Source organism: Gobius niger, assembly GCF_951799975.1.
Source record: "Gobius niger genome assembly, chromosome: 23".
Classification (NCBI taxonomy): domain Eukaryota; kingdom Metazoa; phylum Chordata; class Actinopteri; order Gobiiformes; family Gobiidae; genus Gobius; species Gobius niger.
The window spans coordinates 10,850,245-10,874,312 of NC_136874.1; the positions used below are offsets into that span (position 1 = coordinate 10,850,245).

Genomic DNA, 24,068 nt, shown 5'->3' on the forward strand with positions numbered 1-24,068 from the left:
CTATATAAGTGAATGAACCTTGATTAATACAGAAATAGAGTCAAAATTAGTTATGAAAAACCCTCATTAGGGAATCATTCAGTGGCAATTAATAAATGTCAGTAATATATGGGATATTTCAATACTTAATTAAAAAACAAATCCGTTTAAGTTTTACAACCCAGTGCTGGGATGTGTGAATCTGAATACATGCTGTACTCACCCAATGGCAGGGAATCTATGTGTCTCTCTGGTGTTGCTCCCAAATTCTCCTTTCTCCAGCCAACATAGCGGTGCTGATGCTTCTTTTATACAGGATATGGACTGTGCGCCGCCTCGTTCCCGGATTTCTTCTGGAACTGCCTGCACCATGCGCCAAAGCGAGTCAGTACCATAGACATAACAGTACAGTCGAGTGATTCACATACGTACATACCACATTTGGCAAAACAGTGACATCTGGTGGCGTTGTTGAACAGGCGCAGCACTTAGAAATTCGTAATAATATAAAACAATAATAAAAGACCTATATAATATTCATACACTCCTATTATATAAATAGAAATGATTAAAAAATAATAATAATAATGTATGTAAGCGGGTAAGTCTTACAGTTTATGCAATGAACATTTAACTCCGTCCAGCAGGTGGCGGTATTGCACAAAACGCTACTTACCGGCGAGTTGTTGAAGAAGTCGCGCCTTCAACGTCGGTTACCCACGTTTTTTTTTTGACGTTTTAACAACATTTTGAGGCATAAACAAAGCGTAACTTGATGGCAGTAAGCTACCCCACGCCTGTCTACTCCCATGCGGGACGGGGAGAGTTTAGCGAAGTGTACGAGCCCGCGGAGGACTCCTTTCTGTTGATAGACGCGCTGGAAAAAGATGCAGAGATGCTGAAGGGAAGGAGGTGAGGCAACGCACCACACTAGCCATCACAGTTTTACTATTATCGCTCTAAATATTGGTCAAATGTTCGTCGATTCCAGGCCGAGTTTGTGTTTGGAAGTTGGCAGTGGCTCTGGAGTGGTGTCGGCGTTTTTGGCATCTGTGCTCGGAGCTTCAGCTTTGTACATGTAAGTTCATCCAACCGAAAATACACGTCACTTTCAGCCACTACTATTGATAATGCGCTCATGTCCTTAAGAGCAAAAGCACATCATACATTTCAGTGTTTTGCAGTTCTCTTTATATTGCCTTGACAGTTACATTAAACTCTTTGATCGACATACCTTGTTTTGCAGTTGCACTGACGTCAACGCCGCCGCTGCCACGTGCACAGCCAAAACAGCCTCCTGTAACAGCGTCCCCTTGCAGCCTGTCATCACTAATTTGGTGAGGATTTACATCACACTATGCGGGTTTTGTGAAGCTTAAAAAAAAAACCTCTCTGATGTCTCTTTAGGTAGACTGCCTTCTGCCTCGGCTGGATGGAAAAGTAGATGTGCTGCTGTTTAACCCTCCCTATGTGGTCACGCCGTCTGAGGAGGTAGGTGTGTGTTGATGACCACAAATCTGCATCTTCATTCTGCACCTTTACTGTTCCTCTCCTGTGAATATACACCAACATGTTTTGAGATAAAGTGGCTTTGATGCAGGTGGGCAGTTCGGGCATAGAAGCTGCCTGGGCTGGAGGAGAAAGAGGCAGAGAAGTTTTGGATAGATTCCTCCCAGTGGTCCCACAGCTGTTGTCCAAAAAAGGGCTGTTTTATCTCATCACAATCGTCGAGAACAATCCAGGTGAGCGCACGATTAAGACCTCTGCTTATTTTGTATCGAGTAAGTCATAAATGTGTTTGTTCTCTTTCTAAATAGATGAAATTATCAGTATATTGGGAAAAAGTGGCTTGACGGGAGAGGTCTGCCTGAGCACCAGAGCGGGAAATGAGCGGCTATCGGTGCTGCGCTTCGTGTGGAGCGAGGAAACGTGAACCTGACTGAGGGGTACATTTACATCTGGTTTTATTATTGTAGTATTACATGCTTGACTATGCATCTGATCCTTTCTTCCAGCTTAAGGTTGTTTTTAGGCAGTTTCATAGCTTTTAATGGATTTGTTAAGGCAAATAGAATGAATTATTTGTTAAACTTCGGATCATATCTCACACACAGTAGCAAACAAACAACTGTCTCATATGCTATATTCTTGGTATATCCAGTGCAAATTTTATTGACCATGCACCCCTTGGTAAACTCATGACAAATATGGAATGTATTCAGTGTAAACGATGCCAGATTAAATCTACAGTGTATAATAGGGTTAGATTTCATTTTCTACACCTAGCAGGTAACACAAGGAATGTTTTTTCTAACTTTGTGCATTCCAGGCAATGTGTCCGTCCTCCCGGAGTCGTACGGTGCCGCTGGCAACGAGCTCCATCGCCGCCGGAAAAGCCCGATGTTCAGCCTCCCGGATTCTGTCGCACAGACTCTCCTCCGTGTCGTTACCGAGCACCGGCACCGCCTCCTGGACAATGATGGCTCCAGCGTCCACCTCCTCCTGCAAAACAATGACGATTTTAAGACATGAGCGAGAGAACTGCAATGGGACCAAAGTATTGTCCAGTACTTACTGCGACAAAGTGGACCGTGCACCCGCTAACCCGCACCCCAGCGTGCAGCGCCTGTTTCTGGGCATTCACTCCCTTGAAGGAAGGCAGCAGAGAGGGGTGGATGTTCAAAAGCTTTCCTGTTGAATTAAATAAATTAACAAACATGTCACAAATGTAGTAAAAAAATGTTTTTCCAGTACCATTCCATTTCTTGACAAAGTTTCCCGTTAGAATCCTCATGAAGCCGGCCAGGCAAACCAACTCTACTCCGAACTCCTCCAACACGCGGTCAATGGTTCCATCAAACTCCGCTCTGCTCCCGTACAATTTGTGGTCCACAACCTGTTTACAAAGCACAAACTATTTCAGCATTTTAACTTATTTCAATTCACTAAAGTACTGTATTATCACAAGGCAAAAAGTGTAAAACAATAATACTGTGAGTAGGAACTTAAAATGTAACTTCATTCCAACAACATATTTTACACACATCAGTTACATGCAGTATAATATAAGTAAAGTGCTGTTTTAGAGAAGGTATTCTGCGTTTACCCTCGTCTGGATGCCTGCCAGTGCTGCCCTCTTTAGGCCCTGCACTCCTGATCTGTTTGAAATGACCACCACGATCTCTGCCGAGCTGGAGGGGCGTCTGGCCTGCTCTATCAGCGCCTGCAGGTTGGTGCCTAAGAAAACAACCCCATTCTAGCATTACAACAGGTGTTTTTCTACATTTCTATAAAGAGTTGTTGATCTGACCTGTGCCAGAGATGAGGACGCCCACTCTTCTCTTTATGCGTGGCGTGCTGTTGTCACTGCTGTGGCCGTTTTTCTCAAGCTTCAGATCTCCAGTAGTTCCCCTTTCGGAGTTCAGCAGGCTTTGCTTCAGATTGCGAACCACCACATTCTCGGCACCTGAACAAAAATCACACGTTATATTTCTATCTCGCTAATTCTTCTTCCAAATGAGCACTCACCAAGCAGCTTTTTGGCCAAGGACCCGACTATCCACGCTTCTTCATAGGCTTGCAGCTGCCGTAGCACTCGCTGAGCGTCCAGGGGAGCCACAACCAGAACCGCCCCCAGGCCACAGTTGAATGTACGGGACATTTCCTCCTCACTTAGACCCCCTTCTTTGTGTAGCCAGGAGAACACGGGAGGGATACTCCAATGGGATGCATCTTAACAATGAAAAAATGGCAACATATGAAGGGAATTGTCATTGAAATGAGATGTTGTCCAGTTTGTTCTTACCTAGATCGACCGCCAACTCAGGAGGAAGCACCCTGGGGATATTTTCCAAAAGCCCACCCCCCGTGATGTGAGCGTAGGCCTTGACAACTCCACTTTTCAATATTGGCAGAAGCAGGCGACTGTAGATCTTTGTCGGCGTCAACAGGACTTGGCCTGGGAAGAATAATTCGATACTGAATGTTGTTACAGTTACGGGTTTCACTCAGTTTATTTGCACTCCTTACCAACAGTCTGTCCTGGTTTGCCAAAGGGAGCAGGGGAGCTGTAGGTAAGATGCGTCCGCTCGAGAACTTTGCGCACCAAGCTGAAGCCGTTGCTGTGCACTCCTGACGAGGCGATCCCAATCAGAAGATCTCCCTCTGCGATGTCCCCGAGTCTTGGCAACAAAGCCCCTCTTTCCACCGCCCCCACGCAGAAACCGGCAAGGTCGTATTCACCGACGGGGTACACGCCAGGCATTTCAGCCGTTTCTCCACCTAAACATGAAAAAATACTCAGAAAATGCACTTAAATAACCTTCAGAAACCATACATGTAGTGAGTCGTTACCGAGCAGAGCACAGCCGGCCATCTCACAAGCCTTTGCAATGCCGCCAACCACTTGAGCCGCCACGTCCACGTCCAGGCTCCCACAGGAGAAGTAGTCGAGGAAAAACAGTGGCTCCGCGCCTTGAGCCAGGACGTCATTGACACACATGGCAACCAGGTCCTGACCGAGGCCGTCATGGTGGTTACAGGCCTGGGCAATCTGCAATTTAAAGGTTATTCTCGTCAGCTTGAATCCCATCGCAGTCGGGGAGTTTCTTATTACAAACATGAAAGAATACAAGTTTAAAAGTAGAACCAATGTACCTTGAGCTTGGTGCCAACTCCGTCAGTTCCCGAGACCAGGATGGGATCAACAAAGCCCGCCGCCTTCAGGTCAAACAGCCCCGCGAAACCACCCAGTTCCGCGTTGCACCCTTTTCAAGAAGAAAAGGCTTCATCAACTCTTTCCTACATGACAAAGGACCTCACGATACTCATGAATCAAGTGTTTGAGTTGTACTACCGGAGCGAGCTGTGGCTTTGGCTAACGGTTTGATCAGATCCACCAGCTTGTTACCAGCCGCAATGTCCACTCCACTGTCCTTATAGGTCAGCCCTCTGTTAGGAAGATATTTAACTTATTACTGCTTCAATGCAAAATAGTCATTGTGTTTCTTATATAGAGAAAAAGTATACATTTAGTTTATGTGTGGTAATCGTTTATTTGAAAAGACATGCAGTACAAAACAGAGCAGTAGATTATTCACATTACAGAGGAAGTTTTTAGTGTTGTGACCTGTGCTGGTTCAGGTAGGCAATGGCCCGGTGCCCAATATCTCGTCTGTACACGGCCCCAGGGAAGCCAACGGCCGCCACTCCCTTATTGGCTGCCTCCAAAGCGGCTTCGAAAGACGAGCGCACGGCTGTGACCGTGAGGACGCGCCCGCCACTGGAGACTACGCCGCCTTCTTTCAGGGCGGTGCCGGCGTGGAAAACCTGCAGCCCCGTGTCTTGAACTTGAGATAGGCCTAAATGAACAAAGACTATTTAGCGCACTATTCAAAACCTGTGCAATAATGCGTTAAGCTTATTGTTACCAGTGATCTCGACTCCTTTCTTGTAGGAGCCTGGGTATCCTGCACTGGCCATAACCACGGTGACTGCAGAGCTGTCTTGGTGCCACATGGGGGGGCTGGCGGACAGTTTGCCATTGATGGTGTTCAAGATGACTTCGTACAGGTCTGACTTGAGCAGAGGCATCAGCACCTGGGATAAAGCATGTGAAAACTGTTACAAGGCTGTTTATGAGGGAATGGAGGATAAGTTAAGGGCGCAGACCTGGCACTCTGGGTCTCCAAAGCGGCAGTTGAACTCAAGAACTTTGGGGCCGTCCTTGGTCAGCATCAGTCCAGCGTAAAGAACACCTAAAGCACAACAAAATGGAAAAAAAGGAAGTGGCATGCCATAATTTCAGTGAGAGAAGAAATCTGAATACAAATGCTGGCGCCGTGTTGAACTTACCCACATACGGCACACCCTCCTCTCTCATCCCATCCACGGTCTTCTGAAGCACGCCCTCTCTGATTTCCTGCAGCAGCTCCGGGCTCACCTGCACACCAAGTCCACACAGTCACAGGAGCAGCGGGAAGCCTGCTTTGACCCGAGCTACTGTACATTTCTATTCTACAAAGGTCCTGTGTTGCACATTATTCAAGCGATATAGACTTTTCTATAGCCAACGTCACCATTTCAAGTCTTATGGACTTAAAGGAACTATAGGGAGTTTAAAAATGTTAAAATTATGTATTTTCCTCCCCCTACATGTTCCAGCCATGTCCTAATGTGTAGAATGAGCCCAGACCTGTTCACCACAACTGCCTCTAAAATCCTGCACCGTCACTCAGAAAGGTGTTAATTCGGGTCTGAAATGCCGTCATGCACGAGCTTTTACACATATGGCCTGAGGTGGCAGTAGTGAGTATAAAATGGCCAACTTGCATCCAGCCCCTTTAAATAATGTATGTGTATGAAAGACTGGAGATGCTCAATCACAATCACATTGAAATGGCAATTTTAGTATTACAAATGAGCAAAAAAAACAGATAACATAAAAGTCAAAGGGGAAGCTCCCACTGCTGTACCTGAGGGGTGGGACAATAAGCGCCCATCCCGCCCGTGTTTGGGCCCAAGTCGCCGTCCTGCAGTCGCTTGTGATCCTGCGCCGGAGGCATGGCAGAGACCGAGATGCTGTCTGTAAAGCAAAGGCACTGAAGAAAAAAAAAATATACACATTACTTGCCCATTCAAAATAATTATCTTTAGTGAATTTATTGCAACTTACAGATACTTCCTCTCCTTCCAGTAGCTCCTCCACCACTACCGTCTCCCCGGCCGATCCAAATGCACCGTCCTGTAAAAAAAACAAAAACACAATTTACTTAACTGAAGAGAGAAGTTCTTACTGTCCATATAGCAAAAAGAACAACATACAGTCTTCTAAAATGATTCTGTTGACCGAGACGTGGGTGAAAGGTCCATTTTTATTGAAACAGAAATAAATTCACTAGTAATCCATTCCCTTAATTGCCAAATTGCTGTGGCTAATGGCTCAGGCACTGGAGGGTCCTTTAAAAAATGTATTAAAAAAACAAACATGGATTTGTGAACTGAAATTCAGGAAACCGAGGAATACCTTCATGATGTCCAGCACTGCCTGACAGGCCTCCTCCTGGTCTTTCGCCACGATCACCCCTTTCCCCGCTGCCAGCCCGCTCGCCTTCACCACCAGCGCTGGGAACGACGCCCTGCAAACACACACAACGGGAAGTCAGTGAACGCACCACGAGACCTCACATCTGGAGCAAACAAACAGCATAAAAGCATGAGTTTAGGATGTTTATGGATGGGGGCTGTGACCAAGCACGTAGCAGTGAAAGGTTTTGATGTGGAGTTTACCATATTTTACACTCCTCTTTAGAGGCAGGTGACTTATCAACATTTGGTGAAGCCTTGAGTGCTGGTCTAGAAAAAACATCTAGCCACAATAGTCACAAGGAAATACACCATTCCCAAGCTGGGATAAGTGGAAAAAAAGTTGCCTAAAGGTGGCATGTACAATCTATGCTCAAACCCTTTCATACTGTCGGAAGAAAAGAAAACACCCACGTCCGTATGTATTTGCAGGCCTCCTCCGAGTCTGTGAATGATCCGTAGCGGGCCGTGGGTATTCCGTGGCGCTCCATGAAGGCTTTGGAGTAGCTCTTACTGGCCTCGAGCTGAGCGGCTTTAGCGGAGGGGCCGAAGCAGGGCACTCCGGCCGCGGTGAGGTCGTCCACCATCCCTGCAGGAGACAGTGACAGGAGCGTTTGTGGGCGGGCTGAAGCGTCATTAATCTGCACTCACAGGCAAATCGAGGGCACCGACGCACTCACCTGCAGCCAGGGGCACCTCAGGGCCGACCACGACCAGCCCCACGTGATGGTCCTTACAGAACTGGGCCAGGATGCTGTGGTTGCTCACAGACACCTCTGCAAACACGCACACAGTGTAAGGTTTTAGAAATATGAATGTAACTTCGCAGAGCTGCAGATTTAGGTTTGAATAAATGGACAATACCAGAGTTGCAGATCTTCCCACAGTTGGCCGTGCCTGCGTTACCCGGGGCGACCAGCACTTGTTGGATCTGAGGCGACTGGGCCAGCTTCCAGGCCAGAGCGTGCTCCCTCCCGCCGCTGCCCACCACCAGCACCTTTTCCGCCATGACACCTGGGAAACCAAAACAAAATAAACAAATGAATGTATAAAAGAGAAAGCACTACAACTCAACTTTTGCATCTGAAGAAGCCTCCCCTTTAATGACATGCACAAAGTGACCTATGAAGGAGGCCCGTGGCCACACTGACCTTTTCCCCGCACTGTCTTCTCAGGCCACACTAACAAGGGTTCAATCAGCGAGAACAAAACCCAAGATGATGGAAGGGCTCAGGCAAAGGGCACGCCCATGAGACAACTCAACCATTACCACAAGATACAGTCAAACATAGGCTCTGATACACCCATAATGCATTGCCATCACCACATCCAGTGTATTAATGCTTACATTTTATTACTTAAAAAAAAAATACAAGTTTAAAACGTGTGCTAGCTCTACTGTCATGTATCCTAGTAAACTTTTTATTTCACAATTAAATGTATGAAGTGATCTAAATCAATCTTTGCTTTTATAATCATTAAACACTGATAAAATTAAACAGGACAATGATAATAATAGATCAGCTAATGGTCTTATTTAAGGCAAACATTTCAAATTCACTTTATTTATCCGTTAGATACTTCATTTGCAGGAGAAGTGCCGGGTCCGATAAAAACAGTACATCCACAGACATTCAACAACATACAGCAATAATAAATACATTTTCTGTATTCTATTAGAGATTGTGTTTAGATGAACATTTCCCATCACCATTGTGTAATTTGGTCCAGTTTAGTCACATCTACAATAATAAAAAATGACCCTAAATGTGTAGGACAACATATGCTGAGCACTATGCCGACCTCCAACAATATGAACGTTGTTTTGATCAATCAAATAAACCTTGCACCAAACAAAACCTTCAAAAAACTTTCAGTCATAGGAGATCAAATGTACATGATTCTGTACAGTATTTCTCAGTGTGTAAAATTATAACTACAGAGTCGACTGGGAGTATTTTGTATCATCATCATCATCATCATGACACAAGACCCACCCATTGTAATTCAAGTGAAGTATCTTAAAATGTAAGGTCTTCTTTTCCCAAACCCCCAACTCAAATAAATCACGGTCAGAGTTCAACCCTCCAATCAGTGACCCATAACGAGTGACTTTACATTGTGCAACTCTTGAATCAAACCTTTCCACAGCCAGGACTATCAATAAAAGCTGAACTATGGGAGCCCAGAGCAGACACACTCCTCAGCATTAGCCCAATCAGCCGCTCTGATTGAAAAGCGCACAGCTCATGTGACTCACATGGCTCATTGTAGATAACATGATTAACTCTGCCACATGGGATGCATTTGCAAGAGACTGACAGGGGTTTTAAATATGCAAGATTTATATTAACCAATTTTTGTAGATCAGTTTACATGCATCAGTATCAACAGTATGCTCATGGGTTTACTGCTTACATGGATTCATACACAACCCATTTTGCAAACACTTTAGCTAAATGTGTTCATAAAAAAGTGAAATGTTTCTGATTTGATCTAACAAAGACACACAGACATCACGCACTCACCTCAGAGTCGGTTGGTCGCTGGAAGTCTCGGATAGCGTTGGTCCAGCTGCTGTCCTGCTCCCCTCTGTCCCTGCACTGGCACAGTTATCACGCCTCGCTCCTCGCGCACTGATGAAACTGCTCTGCGGGCACGAGCGCAATCAAACAAACAAACAAACGAACACGCAGTTAGCGAAAGGTTACGCGCAACAAAGATGCATCATGTACGACGGGGGAAAACTACTTCCACTGATACATCTTACCTTGAAGCGCGGAGCCAACTTTTTAAGCACGTTTTTGGGAATTGTTGCTTGCCCGGATACCAAGTGCATTATGGGAACTGTAGTTTTTCCCTCGCAATGCAACGCCCACAAGTCATGACTTATTTGTGAAGAGCAAGGAAGAGTCATTTAATTGTATAATGTAATAACAGAAGGTTAAATGCACAAATGTTGTTCGTTTTCATCGTTGAGGTTGATGCAAATGCCTGTTTCGAACTAATTTACTCAAAAACAGCATTTGTGTTTAAGCTCCATGTGAACTGTATACAAGTATTTAGACTAAACTGAGATTCTTTTTTAATCAGCCAGAGTTATATAGATGGCTAAATAAAGACTAGCCCATAATTAATGTATATATAGGCCTAGAATAGTTGAACTATGTTTATTTTAGCAACAAAATCGGACTTAAAGCTACACCGTGCAAGATTTCACCCAATAACCACAATTGAAATACAAGCATTTATTTTATGAGATATTTTCACTCTTGAAAAATACCTCAATCATGTGCTTTTGCTTTGAGCGGCTCACCTCTGCTAAAACATGACTATAACTTTATCGGGAGTGGGTACGTCTCCAGCTCGTTTCCATGGAGATGTCGACTAAAGCTTTAGAATTGAGTTAAACAGGTTATGCCCTCATCCAGATCCATTCTTAGATAATCCACTGCAAAAATAGCATTTACTGTGTCGAGCTGGTCATTGAGAGCATGTTTTGTGTTGATGGCAACAGTATAGTCTATATAAAGTTTATATACAGTGGGGGAAAAAAAGTATTTGGCCAAAATCCAATACAATGTCTATGTGAAACTGACCAAATACTTTTTCCCCCCACTGTATATAGTATATAATGTTACGCAGTGTGCCTTTAAGGTATAAAATAAAAATAATGGGGAGATGGCCAACGAAGGTAAATGACTGGCCAAAATGGAGATACACATGCGTTTAGCTTTTCCAATAGCACAGACTGCAGTGTGAAATTGAAAAGTCAACAGCCTGTACAAGTGATATGCTTTATTTCATAATCCTCACACAGATCCAGATCAGTGCATTCGCATTTCAGCAACAGAACCAGGCGATCCAACACAAAATCTCAACACTTCCAAACAATAAAAGGTGCAATCAAATCATCTCCCAAGCACTGAAACGATACACACGGAATATACATGGGGGCGTAAGGCACCGAGAAAGAGGTGAGGGTCGGTCTCCTGCTTAGGGAGTTCTGACGGACAGAAATAGTACAAAGAAATTTAAAAATACTAAACATTTACATATCAGGGAGGAGGAATGAGCGGTTTATCCTCGTATCTACAAAACGGCTCTAAAAATGAGAGCAATTAAAGTCGATGGAACACACATTACAGAGATAAAAGTCGTCATTTGGTTAGGAGCTTTTATATCGGAAAGATCATGCACTTGACCTGTTCGGATCATGGTCGTGTTAGTGGTTTAGTATTCGGGACCAACATGCCGCTAAATATTTCATTAGAAGTTGAATGTCTGATTTGATATTCAATAAGATTAGTTTTTGTTTAGAACCTTAATCCCTTTTTGCAGCTGTCAAATATAAGTAAAAGGTCGATTCCACCATAAAAGACAAGTCTCTTTACAATATTATGACGACACATGAACGCAACATGTCACAGCATCGGAACAGAAGCCAAATGAGCGCTGATTCTAGTCACACTGGAAACCTTTTGATCATTCTGAGGGGGATATATATGTGTAAAAATGAGAGCAAGTGGACTAAGCAGGACACGGACATCATTCAGAGCGTGTTAAGGCTGCCGTCAGAGGGTTAGAAAAGTAGAAAAGCCGGCGATGTGGGAGGCCCGGAGAGAACGTCATGAGCGGAGTGCACCTCTGTTCTGGGCCCCGGCGGCGGGTTTGCGTTCACGGACGAGTCAGTGCGTTCCGACACTTGTGCGCTAAAACACCTTCCTCTCACACGACACGGGACATTCAGGCGTCGGCTGGAGGAGACTAGGACTTGGAGTTTTTCCAGAGGGGTTTGTGGTAGATCCAGCCTTCACCCTGGAGGAGGAGAAGCAGAAAATGTGGAACCGTTTTACCTCATGGGTGAAGCATAATACATTCCAATGGACAGATTTGCAACTAAATGACTTATCATTTTGATACACATATTTTCAACTGTTTTGCTTTAAATAAAGTTGTGAAATGTTGACGTTTTATACAGCATCAATCCTTTAAACATTCCTTTTGAAGAATCAGCTACAATTTGAAAGTTCTTAGGCGCATTATGGAACTTTTTATTTGACTTTTTAGTGACCCAGAGGCTTCAGGATCAATTATTTTTCACTAAAAGGTCAATACGTACAAATAACAAGTTTTTTTTTTCCGTATACAAAAGGTCCATAATGCACATTGGCTTCCAACACTGATCCACGCAGAAGTCTCAATTGTTTTCTTTCTGGGGCATGAATTTCTGTGTGATTGTACATGTGAGTAAAGGAGCAGGAGCATTGAGCAGTGACTCTGTTCACCTGTGGTCATAAACTGTGGGTGATAGACTCTAATAAAGTACCTCTTTCTCGAAGTATCTGGTCCTCCAGGGCGTCTCCGTCTCTGCGCGGTGCCTCTCCTCTGTCCTCTGGCGCTCCTCGAGAATCCTCTTGTGTTCTGTGGCTTTGTCGATGTCTTTCTGCCGCAGCGCCTCCGTCACGTGCTGCCACAGCCGCCTGCCATAGAAAACACTTCTGTCAGCACAGATTTTTATTTTTTACACCCGCATTGGCAGTTTGATGTCTCTCCAGACCTGGACTCGGTGGGGCCCTGCTTGTGGATGGGCCTCACCAGCTTCTTAGTCACAGACAGCCTGGTGACGTCCACCACACGTGTGTCTCCGCTGGGGTAGCTGAACTCCAGAGAGCCGTTCCACTCACCCTGCACCCGGCACACCACTGCGCCTGTGGAGTTGTGTTTCACCTCCGCCGTCACCCTGCAGGAAGGAAAAGGTTTATCACCATAAGACCATTACTTTCAAAAAGCCACAGGTGTGAATGAAGTCAGTAAAACGGGTACATACTTGTGCAGTTTGCCTCCATAAAAGGGTTTGGTCTGAAACGTAATGATGGCGGAGTACCCCGTCTTGGAGCAGTTGATGTTGACCTTGCCGCCCAGCTCCACCCAGGGCACGGTGAGGATGGAGCGGGCGTAGGCGCAGGGCAGGGTGAATGTGTACTCCTCATCGTGCTCCAGCAGATACAGGCAGCCTGGAAACATACAGGCTACTCTTTAGCACAGGTGTTTTAGTGTTCCAAAGATTTATTAACCAATTCAATTCAGGGGGTATTATGCTTTTCTAGTATTTGGTGAATGGTTACATCCCCACAAGGAGCATTATTTTCCAGAGAACTCCAGGACTGACCTTCTCCAATCATGGAGACTCCAATGGACATGCCCATGAACTTGCTCTTGGTCCACACGTGAGTATTGACGCACATTTTCTTCTCCGGACACTCGGCGTAGAAGCCCGACACGGGAGGGTGATGGGAGACCTGCTCTGCCACGAAGCGCACCTGGCAGGCCTCCTCTGTCCCGGGCTCCCCGGTGTCCCTGGACTCCTTGGACTGGATGGACTCCCTGGACTGGCTGGAGGGGGGCCTCTTGGGCACCCTCCATGAGCAGTGGAAGGTCTCTCCGATGATGGGGTTGTACGGCTTCTTGGCGATGGCTCCTTTGCGGCCCTCGTGGAAGGAAGTGAGGTAGTACTGGACGAAGCGCACCATGCGTTCCTCCGGGCTGGCCCCGTCGGCGATGCACACGAACAGGTCCGGGTGGGACATGAAGTCGGCGTACATCTCCAGAAGGGAGCGCTTCTCCAGGATGAACGTGGGCAGCACCACCTGAGAGCAGAGAACTTTTACAGATGTATACGACGAAAAAGACCCAAACTAATCTCAACTTAAACAGAGATGCTGGGCAAATGCAGAGCGCCTGTCGTGTGGACATGTGCCGGAGGTGACCCTGGAGTTAGATCATGTGAGGTGAGCTCCAAATCAGCGAGGGATCAGAAACCAGAGAGCCCTGATCTACATACGAGTGCTGCTATGTGGAGATAGAGTGTCCCAGATCTAGGCCTGTCCACTGGGTTTGTACGAGGACTGCTGATTATTCTTGATTATTGATGTATTCTCATTCCTGGAGGTGAGGCACTATACGCAGGGGGTGGGTCAATTGGAGATTGGGATGAAGGTTGACAGGCCGCTGTACTAAGCGTTTGTCAGACAGATTACATCACAATAGGCAGAAATGTTATATGGCTTTTGTGTGCACTGAAAAGAGAAAATGTCCCAGTTTGATCCCTGCTCAAGCCCTAGTTACAAAAATCTGACGAATTACTTTCTCCCATCTACGTCTCGACATGTTTTAGTCACCAAAGACCTATTTCATAACTAGTCATCGTCATTAAAAAAGGTGTGGCAATGTAATGATATTGTTATGATTTATAATCTTTTTACAGATCAATGCGTTAACTCCTCCTTCTATGTATTCATACAGCATCCTGAGGCCCCATCAGTCTGTGGTCATATAGAGTTTGAATAAAATCAAATGTTTTCAGAGTCTTCGCCAGCGCCAGCCTCATCCCTTTTAGTCAGCTCAGTATTTTGTGTGAAGGTAAATGTAACAGAGCGTGGGCCGTACTCGCGTTAGGTCCATGCCCAGTTTGAGTTGGGACAGTAGGTGCAGGATGATGCTTCGCTCCTCCTCCACAGCTCCCAGGTCCTCCTCTGTGTCTGTGAACGTGTCCTCCACTTCATCTTCAGGCAAGATCTCTTCCTGCTCCTGCACAATGGACAAATGGAGACGGTCGCTAAGGGCTTAACCAGAGCAGACTGTCCAACATAAATATGGAGCGCCTTTCACGCATCTTCCATTGCCTTGCGCACACAGGCAGATCGTCTGTGGCAGAACAAAGGAAACACGCAGCAGCTGACTGGATTTAAAAGTTCAAAACGTTACCAGTGACCCATAGCCTAATGTTTACGGAGCCGTGAACAGTGTTGCTGGCCATTCCTAACCCCACCTCTCTTTATCATCCTTTAAAGTCATGACCATGTTTAAAGCAATTACTTTACAGGTTTATTTTGAATTTTCTAAGCAGCTTTCCTCACAGGCTTTAACAGATGATAACACTCCTCCTTTGATTGATTGATTTTAATTTTAGCTTCATTTCACCTGTGTGTTTAACAACTATTTAAATTTGAAGCCAGTTTCATGCACTCCTCTCCGCTGTGACGTGTGCAGGCGTAAAGGATGCCTCTGTCCTGGAATCAGCTGAGTGGAAACCCGAGCCTCTACAGGGGTTACCCAAAACAACTGTGCCAGATCTGCCATAACAGCACCACTACTACTTTTCTACCAGAGTGTTGACACGATACTAACGAGAGCTGCATGGTTTATCGCAACTGAATCAAGATCACAATGCCATTTCGAGGGGTTCGATAATGTGCCCTGAAGTCAGGATTAGTTTAGCAGCTCATTTAGTCTTCTCCCCAGATAAAAAATAAAATCCCAAATCATGCAGCCCAAATAATAACATTTCCAACTTTTGATGCTTTTGACAATATGATAACATCAGTTGCATAATTATTTTATTTCAGTGGAGCAGAAATTTTAACTAAGAAATGTTGGGAAGAAAAGTTATTATTTATCATTTGAATTTTTTAAATGTACTAGATGGAGCTTAAAATTATCAAAATTATGTATTTTCCTCCCCCTACATGTTCCAGCAATGTCCTCATGTGTAGAATGAGCCCAGACCTGTTCACCACAACTGCCTCTAAAATCATGCACTGTCACTCAGAAAGTTGCCAATTTGGGTCTGAAATGTATAAACGAGCTTAATATAGAAACTGCAGTTATGTGTGAGACCTGAAGTGGCAGTAGCGAGTATAAAAATGACTTCCATCTCGTCCCTTGAAACTGCTGACAGGAAGTGACATAGATAAAGGTAAAATACCACAGCAGTTTGACTTATTTCCCGTTGACATAACATAAAATTGTTGTCCTTCATCTATTTCACTTCCTGTCAGTGTCCAATAATGAAGTGAAACTATAAACATCACAAAAATGGTTTCTAATGTGTCATATGCACAAATCAAACTATATCAGGTACAGTGCCTTTAAACTTTATATTAAAAATAAACCAAAGAGTTAAAAGTTGAGACTCGTTTAACTTTTCAATCATATAATGTGTGTCTACTCTCCTCCTCAATTGTTCAACTATCCATGAGTTGTAAGTAACGTCCACTTTAGAGAGTACAAATAGACAACTAAAAACATAATTCTTCTATGTTTCAAATAGTAAAAACTCCCCCAAAAAGCAATGTTACAGTCTCTTTTGAAGATTGCGTGTGTACCTGTGAGTAGCATGTGGACTCGGGGGTGCTCATCTCCAGCCTCTCCCCCTCCAGGGCGCTCTCGGACGAGGGGAATCCGCTGCCGTTCTTCAGGAGGTCAGGCAGCTTGGGCTCCAGCCACTCTGCCATGGGCCCTGTGACGGAGGCGAATCGGTCAGAGGCGCTGCTGCTCATGGTCCCCCCTGAGGGCCCCCCACACCTCCCTCCTGAGGCCCCTAGCACATGCACAGCCTCCCAGGGGCCAAGACGGTGCACGGAAAAGACGGAGTGAAATGCAAGTTTGACCCGGGCTACGAATGTGCAACGTAAACCCGGCCTACGGGAAGTATCCCTTGCCTCTGATTGGCTGCTGTTACATTACCCGCGCGTTCAAAATTATCTGATTGGCCGGTGTGTGCTTGATGAAATATACATTGGGGAAACTGGATCCGTTTTGGGAAGAAGTGGGTCAATAGCTGGCCCTTTTCGCATTTCAATCTGTCAAAATAAGCTCAAAGCCCCCCCCCCCCCACTCACTGCAGCGTCTGACCTGCCGTCTGCTGAAACTTTAGCATAACTGTAGCCACAAAATGCAACAGGTAGATACTCCAGCGAGCGCAGATCTGATTACCGTGTAGACAGCTGGTAAGAATAGGCACGGCAGCCTATCAATAATGCAGAATAATTCCACTGTCCGGCCACGGAACTGCCAGGCTCGAGGCTGGACAAAGGGCCAAGGCCACGACAGACGCGTCTACTATATAGATTACGCTTCCATGTGCTTGATTGTGGGGGGAAAATGTAAAATAGCCTTTGATGGTGCTATATCGACTGATCTTAAGGGATTGTTTTCTGCTAATGGACTTATTTAAGGTTCCAATTCTGATTCTAATGCTAAAGTTGCCTCACGTTTCATTTAGAAATGTTTTAGTAATGCTCTTTATTCACACAATCTACATGCTTTGTAATTAGGATGGATTAATGCAACTTGTCTTCCATGTATTATTTTATCCTATTAGTTGCAAGGTGCAGAAAAATGCTTTATAATGTCTGAATAATAGGACTTTAAAGTTACTAATGATGAAAATGTAGCCTTTGTAGTCGGCCTATTATTTAACATCTGGGGGAAACCGTGAGAAACCATAGAGCAGCACCAGCTGGGCGCCATTTTCAGATCTTGACCTGGGATCGCAGCAGGAGTTCCTAACTGGAGGATTAGCCTAATGTGCATGTTTTTGGTTGATACAGACAACCCACCGAGACCAGGAGCACACGCACACTCCACACAGAGCGGCCTCACACAGTCCAAGCCTTTAACGCCACACTGTGTGCACTTCAGGTCAGTTAAAGCTCGAGGCCTGAGCCAGAGGTGAAACAATCTTTGCCAAATAAGTCGTCAAATCTAAACTAATGTTATGTACTATGTACCTGTGAGCGCCCCGGTGTGGCGGGCCAGCTGCTGCAGGTGCAGTATGTGCAGGCAGTCGTTGAGGCAGCTCATGGTGGCCATGGAGGTGGCCTTCAGCATCAGCAGGTCCTGGTCCAGAGGGGACAGTCCGGGGGCCGCGGGCAGAGCCTCAATGCCCTCCACCAGGTCTCTGTGCTGGCCCTGCGCCTGGATCATCATCTGAACACACAGACATATTTTCACTTATGATTTAGCTTATTGAAAACTAAACAAGATTAACAAAATAAAATGATTAATGAACCTGGTGCAGTTCATTATTTAAGTTTTGTCACTGAAAATATCTGCAAATTTTGGCCATTTTTATGCATAATTTTCCCCCCCTATTCACCTGCAGTGTTTCGCCTTAAATTATTATTATTTTTTAAAGTCCGATGTCATTTAATGTATTTAAGCTGGACAGAGAACTGTAGAGATCGCTTTAGTTGGACGACCTTGCTTACTTCAGGCGGTGGCGTGTTATTTACATGTCGGCACGCACAGATCTTGTTGCTATATTAAATGTGCACTCACTTGCAGCTCTCCTTACCCTGTCACAGTGAGTGTACACACTGGCATTCTAACAAGGACAGGTCTCAGTTCTTAGAGTACACACTGCAGGTCGGTCAGACTGACAAGTACTTTCACATACACCAGCCACCGTCAGGAGAACTCCCTCTGGTGGCCAAGGTGTGTACAGAACAGGCAGAACAGCGTACCTCCCTGGCGTCGAGCAGGTGGTCGGGCAGCAGCGACCTCTTGCTGGAGTACAGGTTGGAGCCTTTGACCTGGGCCCAGTTGAACATGGCGGAGGGGTTCTGACTGGGCCGCCGCACGGACATGGGCGAGTTCCCGCTGCCCTGAGACGCCATGGAGTAGCTACGCGACTTCGGAGGAGGGTTACTCTGGAAAACACAATAGTTTACCGGATCTATTTGGCTTTCAGTGGTTCAAGCTGTTTGTTTGAAATACGCATTGCACGAAAATCCAAGGTGAACAAAGTTATCACAGTATATTTACTTTGACAACAATGTTAAAGTGAGAGTCTGTAAGTTCAAATGTTCTACAAATTCAATTGATTACATATAATTGACCGCCTGATGGTGTCATGGCGACGTGTAAACAAGCCACAACCTCCCTCTCAAACAAAGCACTTACTGATAACACAAGTAATAACATAACAGTAATATAATTAGTAACATTATATTACGGGGAGGGAGCATCATTTAATTTGATAGTTGGTTCTCGCTCGGTCATTGTCATAAAAATCTGTTGAGATATTTTGATTCATCATATTTTAATGGATCATGCTTGAACCATTGCGGCAGTAATGGTTTAATCTGCGACTCGGTGTTCCACAGTGATGTAGTTCTGGGGAGAGGCCAGAGGCCGCGCTGAGAGATAAAGCAGTGGACTTTAATTACAGCTTGATTTCCTCATGTTGCAATCTCACAGACCATCACTGTGTTCTCACAGATCTGTCCTTCTAAAAGTCGAGATTAAAGACTCAGCTTTTCAAACTGGCTTTTAATGCTTGAAACGCACTGAATCATGACTAGGATGCAATCATTTTGTTTTATTAACTTTCTGTGAAGCGCTTTGGTCATTCTGGTAATGTAAAGTGCTATAGAAACTTTAATTGATTGATAGTTAATTTTTAAATGACAACTGCTCAGGATTTGCCTTGGATGTTGATTATTTGTTGCTATAATGTTTAAAATGGGTAATTAAATGGGGCCTTTGCCTGATCAATCTGTAATAAAAAATAGCCAAAAGAAGCGAGAGGATGTGCTTTGAGCAAACCACCAAGATGTGTCTGGGGACGGTTTGAAGAGTGTCTAAATCTAGTGAAAACTAAGATGACGCCATTGAGACGAGCTCCACATCAGATGAATGCTTAATAAAACAACACAGGATTCTGTCCCACTTCAGCATTCATAATTTAGTATGCTTGTTTTCCGTATTTCATTGGATGGCAAATAGAAAACCCTATCCACCTGCAACCTTCCACTCTTTCCCTCTGACCAAACGGCGTCTCCAAAACAAAAAAAACAGAGCTACTTTTGACTTCTCAGTTATCCCTGGCCTCACCTTCCCCATGGCCTCCGTGTGGTGCTGCGTGCAGATCTGTAGCCTGCTCACCCAGTGCTGCCTCTCTTTGGCATCAGTGGCTGAAAAACAGAGAGAAATGAAGAAAACTGTTGTTGGATTATCGTCAGTGAGAAGTGACGCTGCATTGATTTGTTATGTGCAGCCTCTCAGGCGGGAGATAATGGAAAACATGCAGATCAATACACCGTGACTGTGATGTATCGTCCATAAGGGAGGCTCGGGGTGAAGTCAGTTGAGCGTGAGGAGGAGGAGACAAAATGGCTGCCAGGACTCTTCATCTTGACAGCAGTTTTTTTTATATAGTCTTTCTGTGTTTTTTTATGGTCAAGTTTTAATCAAATTATTATTTTTGTTAGTCATAGCACAGGTCATTTAGTATCTGTAATATTTGTCTTATCTTCATTTAGTTTCTATTTCGTTCATGGTGAGACACTATAAGGCAAAACATCTGATTTAGAAACTGGCATATAGAAATAAAGAAAAAAAATCATAGTAAAATTAGACCTTTTATGCATAAAAATGGCAAAAATTGCAAATATTTTCAGTGATGAAATCTGAATAATGAACGGATTTGAATGTATTTAAATTTCATTTCATTATCTGTTGAAATATTAGTTAAAAAGATTTTTCTCTGAGGGGATTTTCCATATCGTAATTTAAAAGTGAAAAAAACCTAAAAATTTTGGCCATGCAAAGCTCAATAAAACAGACAGCAATAAGATATTTAAAACGTCCAAGTAGAAAGTTTGGCGTCTGCAGAAGCTACTAAAGTGGTTGCAAGAGTGTGAAGAAAAGCTAATTTTGTGAAAACGGGTACAAAAGTTTCACAATGTCTGCACATGCATATTTTTCTCGTCTTCTGCTATGACTGCAGCTGACTCCAAGAAAGGAAATGACCATATTTGGATTACAGCATCATCATCATCAGCAAATAAGTCAGTAATTATGACAAAATATTTCTGCAGCTTGTTAGCAGACAAAACAAAACGTCATAAAATAAGCCTGGCAAAGGGTGCGTTTCCTCTTTTATCACTCTGATGTTAAGGGAGAGCGTGTGTACCCCTCAGTTTGTACTGCTCTCCGCTGATGGCGTTGACAGTGAAGGTGTGGGAGTCCTCGTCACTGGGGGAAATGACGGCTCCGGCCAGAGGGAGCATGCCCCGCGGCTTCTGTGGACGGGACTGTTCGTTGACGAAGTACTCCAGCAGACCGGCCTCATTGTTCAACACAAAGAACCTGTGAGAAATACGAAAAAAAAATACATCACAACTTCCTGGTGAGGGAGAGATTAAGCTCAGGTATAGAAATGGCAGAAAGTAAAATGCATTTGTTCACTGTTATCTTGTTTGTGAATTCACACTGGCAGCAAACACCTTGAATTGTCAAAGTTGTCAATTGCCATGCAGACAGCACTTTAGTTTAACTCTTAATTCAGCCTATGTCCACCTCTGAAATGAACTGGCAGTCTGACCTCCCTATAGTATATTTTAATGACAAACCATTAAAACATTTATTGACCGTTGTTGTTTATGGGCAACACCACTGGCAAACATTCTGCTTATTATGTTTTATTATTTTACAATAGGGCAATTAATGAAAAAAAAGTGCTGTGTCAAAACCAGGCAGGCATATTTACTGTAGCCCTATCATAGAGTGTGAAGTATAGCACAGCCTTTGGGGAAAACAAATCAAATTGATGGTGTCGGTTTCAAAGCACTTGCATTACCTGTACTGCCAGCCTGTCACGAGGTTAGTGTACTTCATCAAGTAGCCATCAATATTCTCCATGTGGTCACTGGAGGGAGGGGAGAAATTATTGTTTACAGCAACAGACCTGGAGCAACACGCCCTTTAAACATACAGTGACATTTCTAGACAAGCGTGACTGACTAACTTGCTGAACGTGCTAAAGTTTGCGGTTTCACTTCCACAGAGCCTTTTTTTTTCTAAAGCCACCCGCAGTCGTCTTAGCTGATGTGTGTTGTCATCGCTGAAGCATTGATTGAACAAGGTGCTTAGCTAATCCAATCACTTATGTCAGCGTTAGCATGGTCCATTGAGAGCCCACCTGTACTGCCAGTTCTTGGCGCTGGATCTCCCCGAGTTGGGGGTCCTGACCTGGGGGAACGCATCGAGCTTGCCTTCGTTTTCCGTGACCCGTACAGCCGCCGTTTCCCCCTGCATAGTCTCAGCAGCAGCTCGGGCAGTCGCTAGCACACGGCTGGTTGGTTAGTTGGCTAGCCCGTGATGCTAATGGGGGTGCTAGCAGTGTCAACACGAATATAATCCAAATTAACAAGCTACTGAAACAATTGGAGGTCGCGGATTTGGGTTATTTCATGTCGCATTGAGTCGAATATCAGCTTGAGGTCCAAGTGTTATCTTGTCCGGCAAACAAACAAAGGATAATCACATTTTGAAACGCTTCATGTCTCGGTTGTGCGCTGGCTTGGTGGCGTTTGCCATTTACTGCTGCGGATTGGCTGTGGAAACGTCACGTGACCAGCCCATCTGCTTCCGCATTAGTAAAAGAGCTTTAATTTTTATACATTCTTGATACTTTTATTACTTTAAAGCAATATTAGTATATAAAATATTCAAATCAGTGAAATTTTATTTTAATATCAATAAATATGTCAAATTGCCGTTGTCTTTATCATAGTTTAAATTTCATCTTCTTACGCATGCATAAATCTCATATTCTGCTGCCTTTAGTCAACATTTCCATGGAGACCAGCTGGAGGCGCACACACTCCCGGTTTGTATATAATTTTATTGATTGGGCCAAATTTTATATGGTGCGGCTCATGTACATCTGTAGATACATTCACGCTGTTTTTCTGTGTCAAATCGTTGTTGTTCATCATATATTATTTTTCTCCACTTGCCCTTAGTTTTAAAGTTATTAAGGTTCATTGTTTCTCTACCAAGTTTTATGTTATATGTTTCATTGAGATTGTATTTAATGACAAATCATAAAAAATGTTTTTTTTCTTTTTTTTTTTTTATGTTCATGGTTGTTTATGGCCAACACCGCTGGCATAACTCACATTCTGCATGTTGTGTTTGTTGGTAATAAAATGGCAATAAAACCAATTTTGGCAGTCAAAAGCAGGGCAACCAACGCGTTTCGACACTACGCGTGTGTTTGTCAAGAGAGCCTTGACAAATATCCAGATGTCACAATAATGGACTTTCACTTTTGTACACTTGAGTGCCTTTTTTTTTTACTGCTAAAAATACAACAAGGTACTACAGCAAGTCGCTCTCCACTGTTTTTTGTTTTTTTTTAAATAATTGCTCTTGCCTTCATCCTTGAAGAGGATATACCCTGCACTATATTTACAGATTTTTAATGAGCTACTAAATGCAGCATCTTTCTAAAAAAAAATATGAATAAAAATAAAAGTAAATGTCGCCATCTTGTGGCAAAGGTTTAGAATGCAGGATGTGTCAGTGTTTAAGACATTATTTTTTAGACCAAATTTTGTAATTTTAGATCATGATTAGTTTAGTGGTTTAGTATACTTAAGTATAGTAAGTCTAGTCTAATATGGTTTTATCGCTATAGCAACTATGCGTAAGGCCAAATACAAGAAACCAGTGCATATATATGTAAAATAAACTGATAAAAGTCACAATTCAACCCGTCGCCCACCTAACTCACCCCAAGCCTCCTTCATTCTGCTATACATCTACAGTATATAATTGGCATAACACAGTTAAAGACCCAGTTAAGACCAGATTCAGACTTGGTTTAGTCCTGTCAAATAAACAACACAAATCACATCTTTCATTTAGCATTTATGAAGGAAAATGGCATTATTACATACACACATATAATTTGGTATGATAAAACAACAGGTGGACAATTAGGTTACAGCTATCCAATCATGAGTTCAGTAACATGAACATTCCATATATTAACCACATTTGTTTGCTTTCGTTACTGTGCAAAACTAAATATACAACTTACCCTACTGAATGTGAGAGACTGGATTGGCAAATGGGCCCATAGTGATCACATGACTCCTATAAATATGTTTTTTTTTTGTGTTGCCATTTCAAATTATGCACAGAACTTTTTTTTTTTTTTTTACCCTGGTTTAATCCGTAGATACTTTATTTGCTGGTGTTTATGAGATCAAACATGAAGTAACCACTTTTCAAATAACAATATGTACATCAATATCCACTCAAAACATTAATACAGTAATTATTTAAGGGGAAAACATGCTATTTTTTGATTGACAATTTGTTAAATATAGAAAAATAATGTTATAGCTCTTATTACGGCGGAATAC

At 43.8% G+C, this 24,068-nt stretch overlaps 3 protein-coding genes across 3 annotated transcripts; 1 reads left to right on the forward strand and 2 right to left on the reverse strand.

Annotated features, from left to right (window-relative positions):
• The first annotated feature begins 672 nt into the window (after positions 1-672).
• Positions 673-2,443, forward strand: hemk2 (HemK methyltransferase 2, ETF1 glutamine and histone H4 lysine). The gene is made up of 7 exons (XM_079581465.1): positions 673-891; positions 971-1,057; positions 1,226-1,316; positions 1,387-1,470; positions 1,580-1,721; positions 1,797-1,925; positions 2,309-2,443. The coding sequence occupies exons 1-6, from the start codon at positions 755-757 to the stop codon at positions 1,910-1,912; spliced, it is 657 nt and encodes a 218-aa protein (XP_079437591.1). The 5' UTR covers positions 673-754; the 3' UTR covers positions 1,913-1,925; positions 2,309-2,443.
• gart (phosphoribosylglycinamide formyltransferase) lies at positions 2,167-8,072 on the reverse strand. The gene is made up of 21 exons (XM_079581464.1): positions 7,927-8,072; positions 7,743-7,838; positions 7,477-7,651; positions 7,004-7,115; positions 6,653-6,721; positions 6,453-6,578; positions 5,833-5,920; positions 5,650-5,735; positions 5,409-5,577; positions 5,108-5,339; positions 4,835-4,929; positions 4,636-4,745; positions 4,333-4,531; positions 4,009-4,260; positions 3,785-3,937; positions 3,508-3,711; positions 3,290-3,445; positions 3,086-3,216; positions 2,734-2,875; positions 2,555-2,670; positions 2,167-2,481 (listed from the first exon to the last, which is right to left on the reverse strand). Exons 1-21 carry the CDS (start codon positions 8,069-8,071, stop codon positions 2,290-2,292), a joined length of 3,048 nt encoding a protein of 1,015 aa, XP_079437590.1. The 5' UTR covers position 8,072; the 3' UTR covers positions 2,167-2,289.
• Positions 8,073-11,420: 3,348 nt separating this feature from the next.
• osbpl11 (oxysterol binding protein-like 11) lies at positions 11,421-22,231 on the reverse strand. Its single transcript, XM_079581547.1, has 13 exons — positions 21,833-22,231; positions 21,491-21,559; positions 20,825-21,000; positions 19,744-19,823; positions 18,372-18,557; positions 17,637-17,835; positions 16,230-16,363; positions 14,512-14,652; positions 13,235-13,712; positions 12,893-13,079; positions 12,623-12,805; positions 12,392-12,545; positions 11,421-11,880 (listed from the first exon to the last, which is right to left on the reverse strand). The coding sequence occupies exons 1-13, from the start codon at positions 21,946-21,948 to the stop codon at positions 11,830-11,832; spliced, it is 2,154 nt and encodes a 717-aa protein (XP_079437673.1). The 5' UTR covers positions 21,949-22,231; the 3' UTR covers positions 11,421-11,829.
• Positions 22,232-24,068: the final 1,837 nt, after the last annotated feature.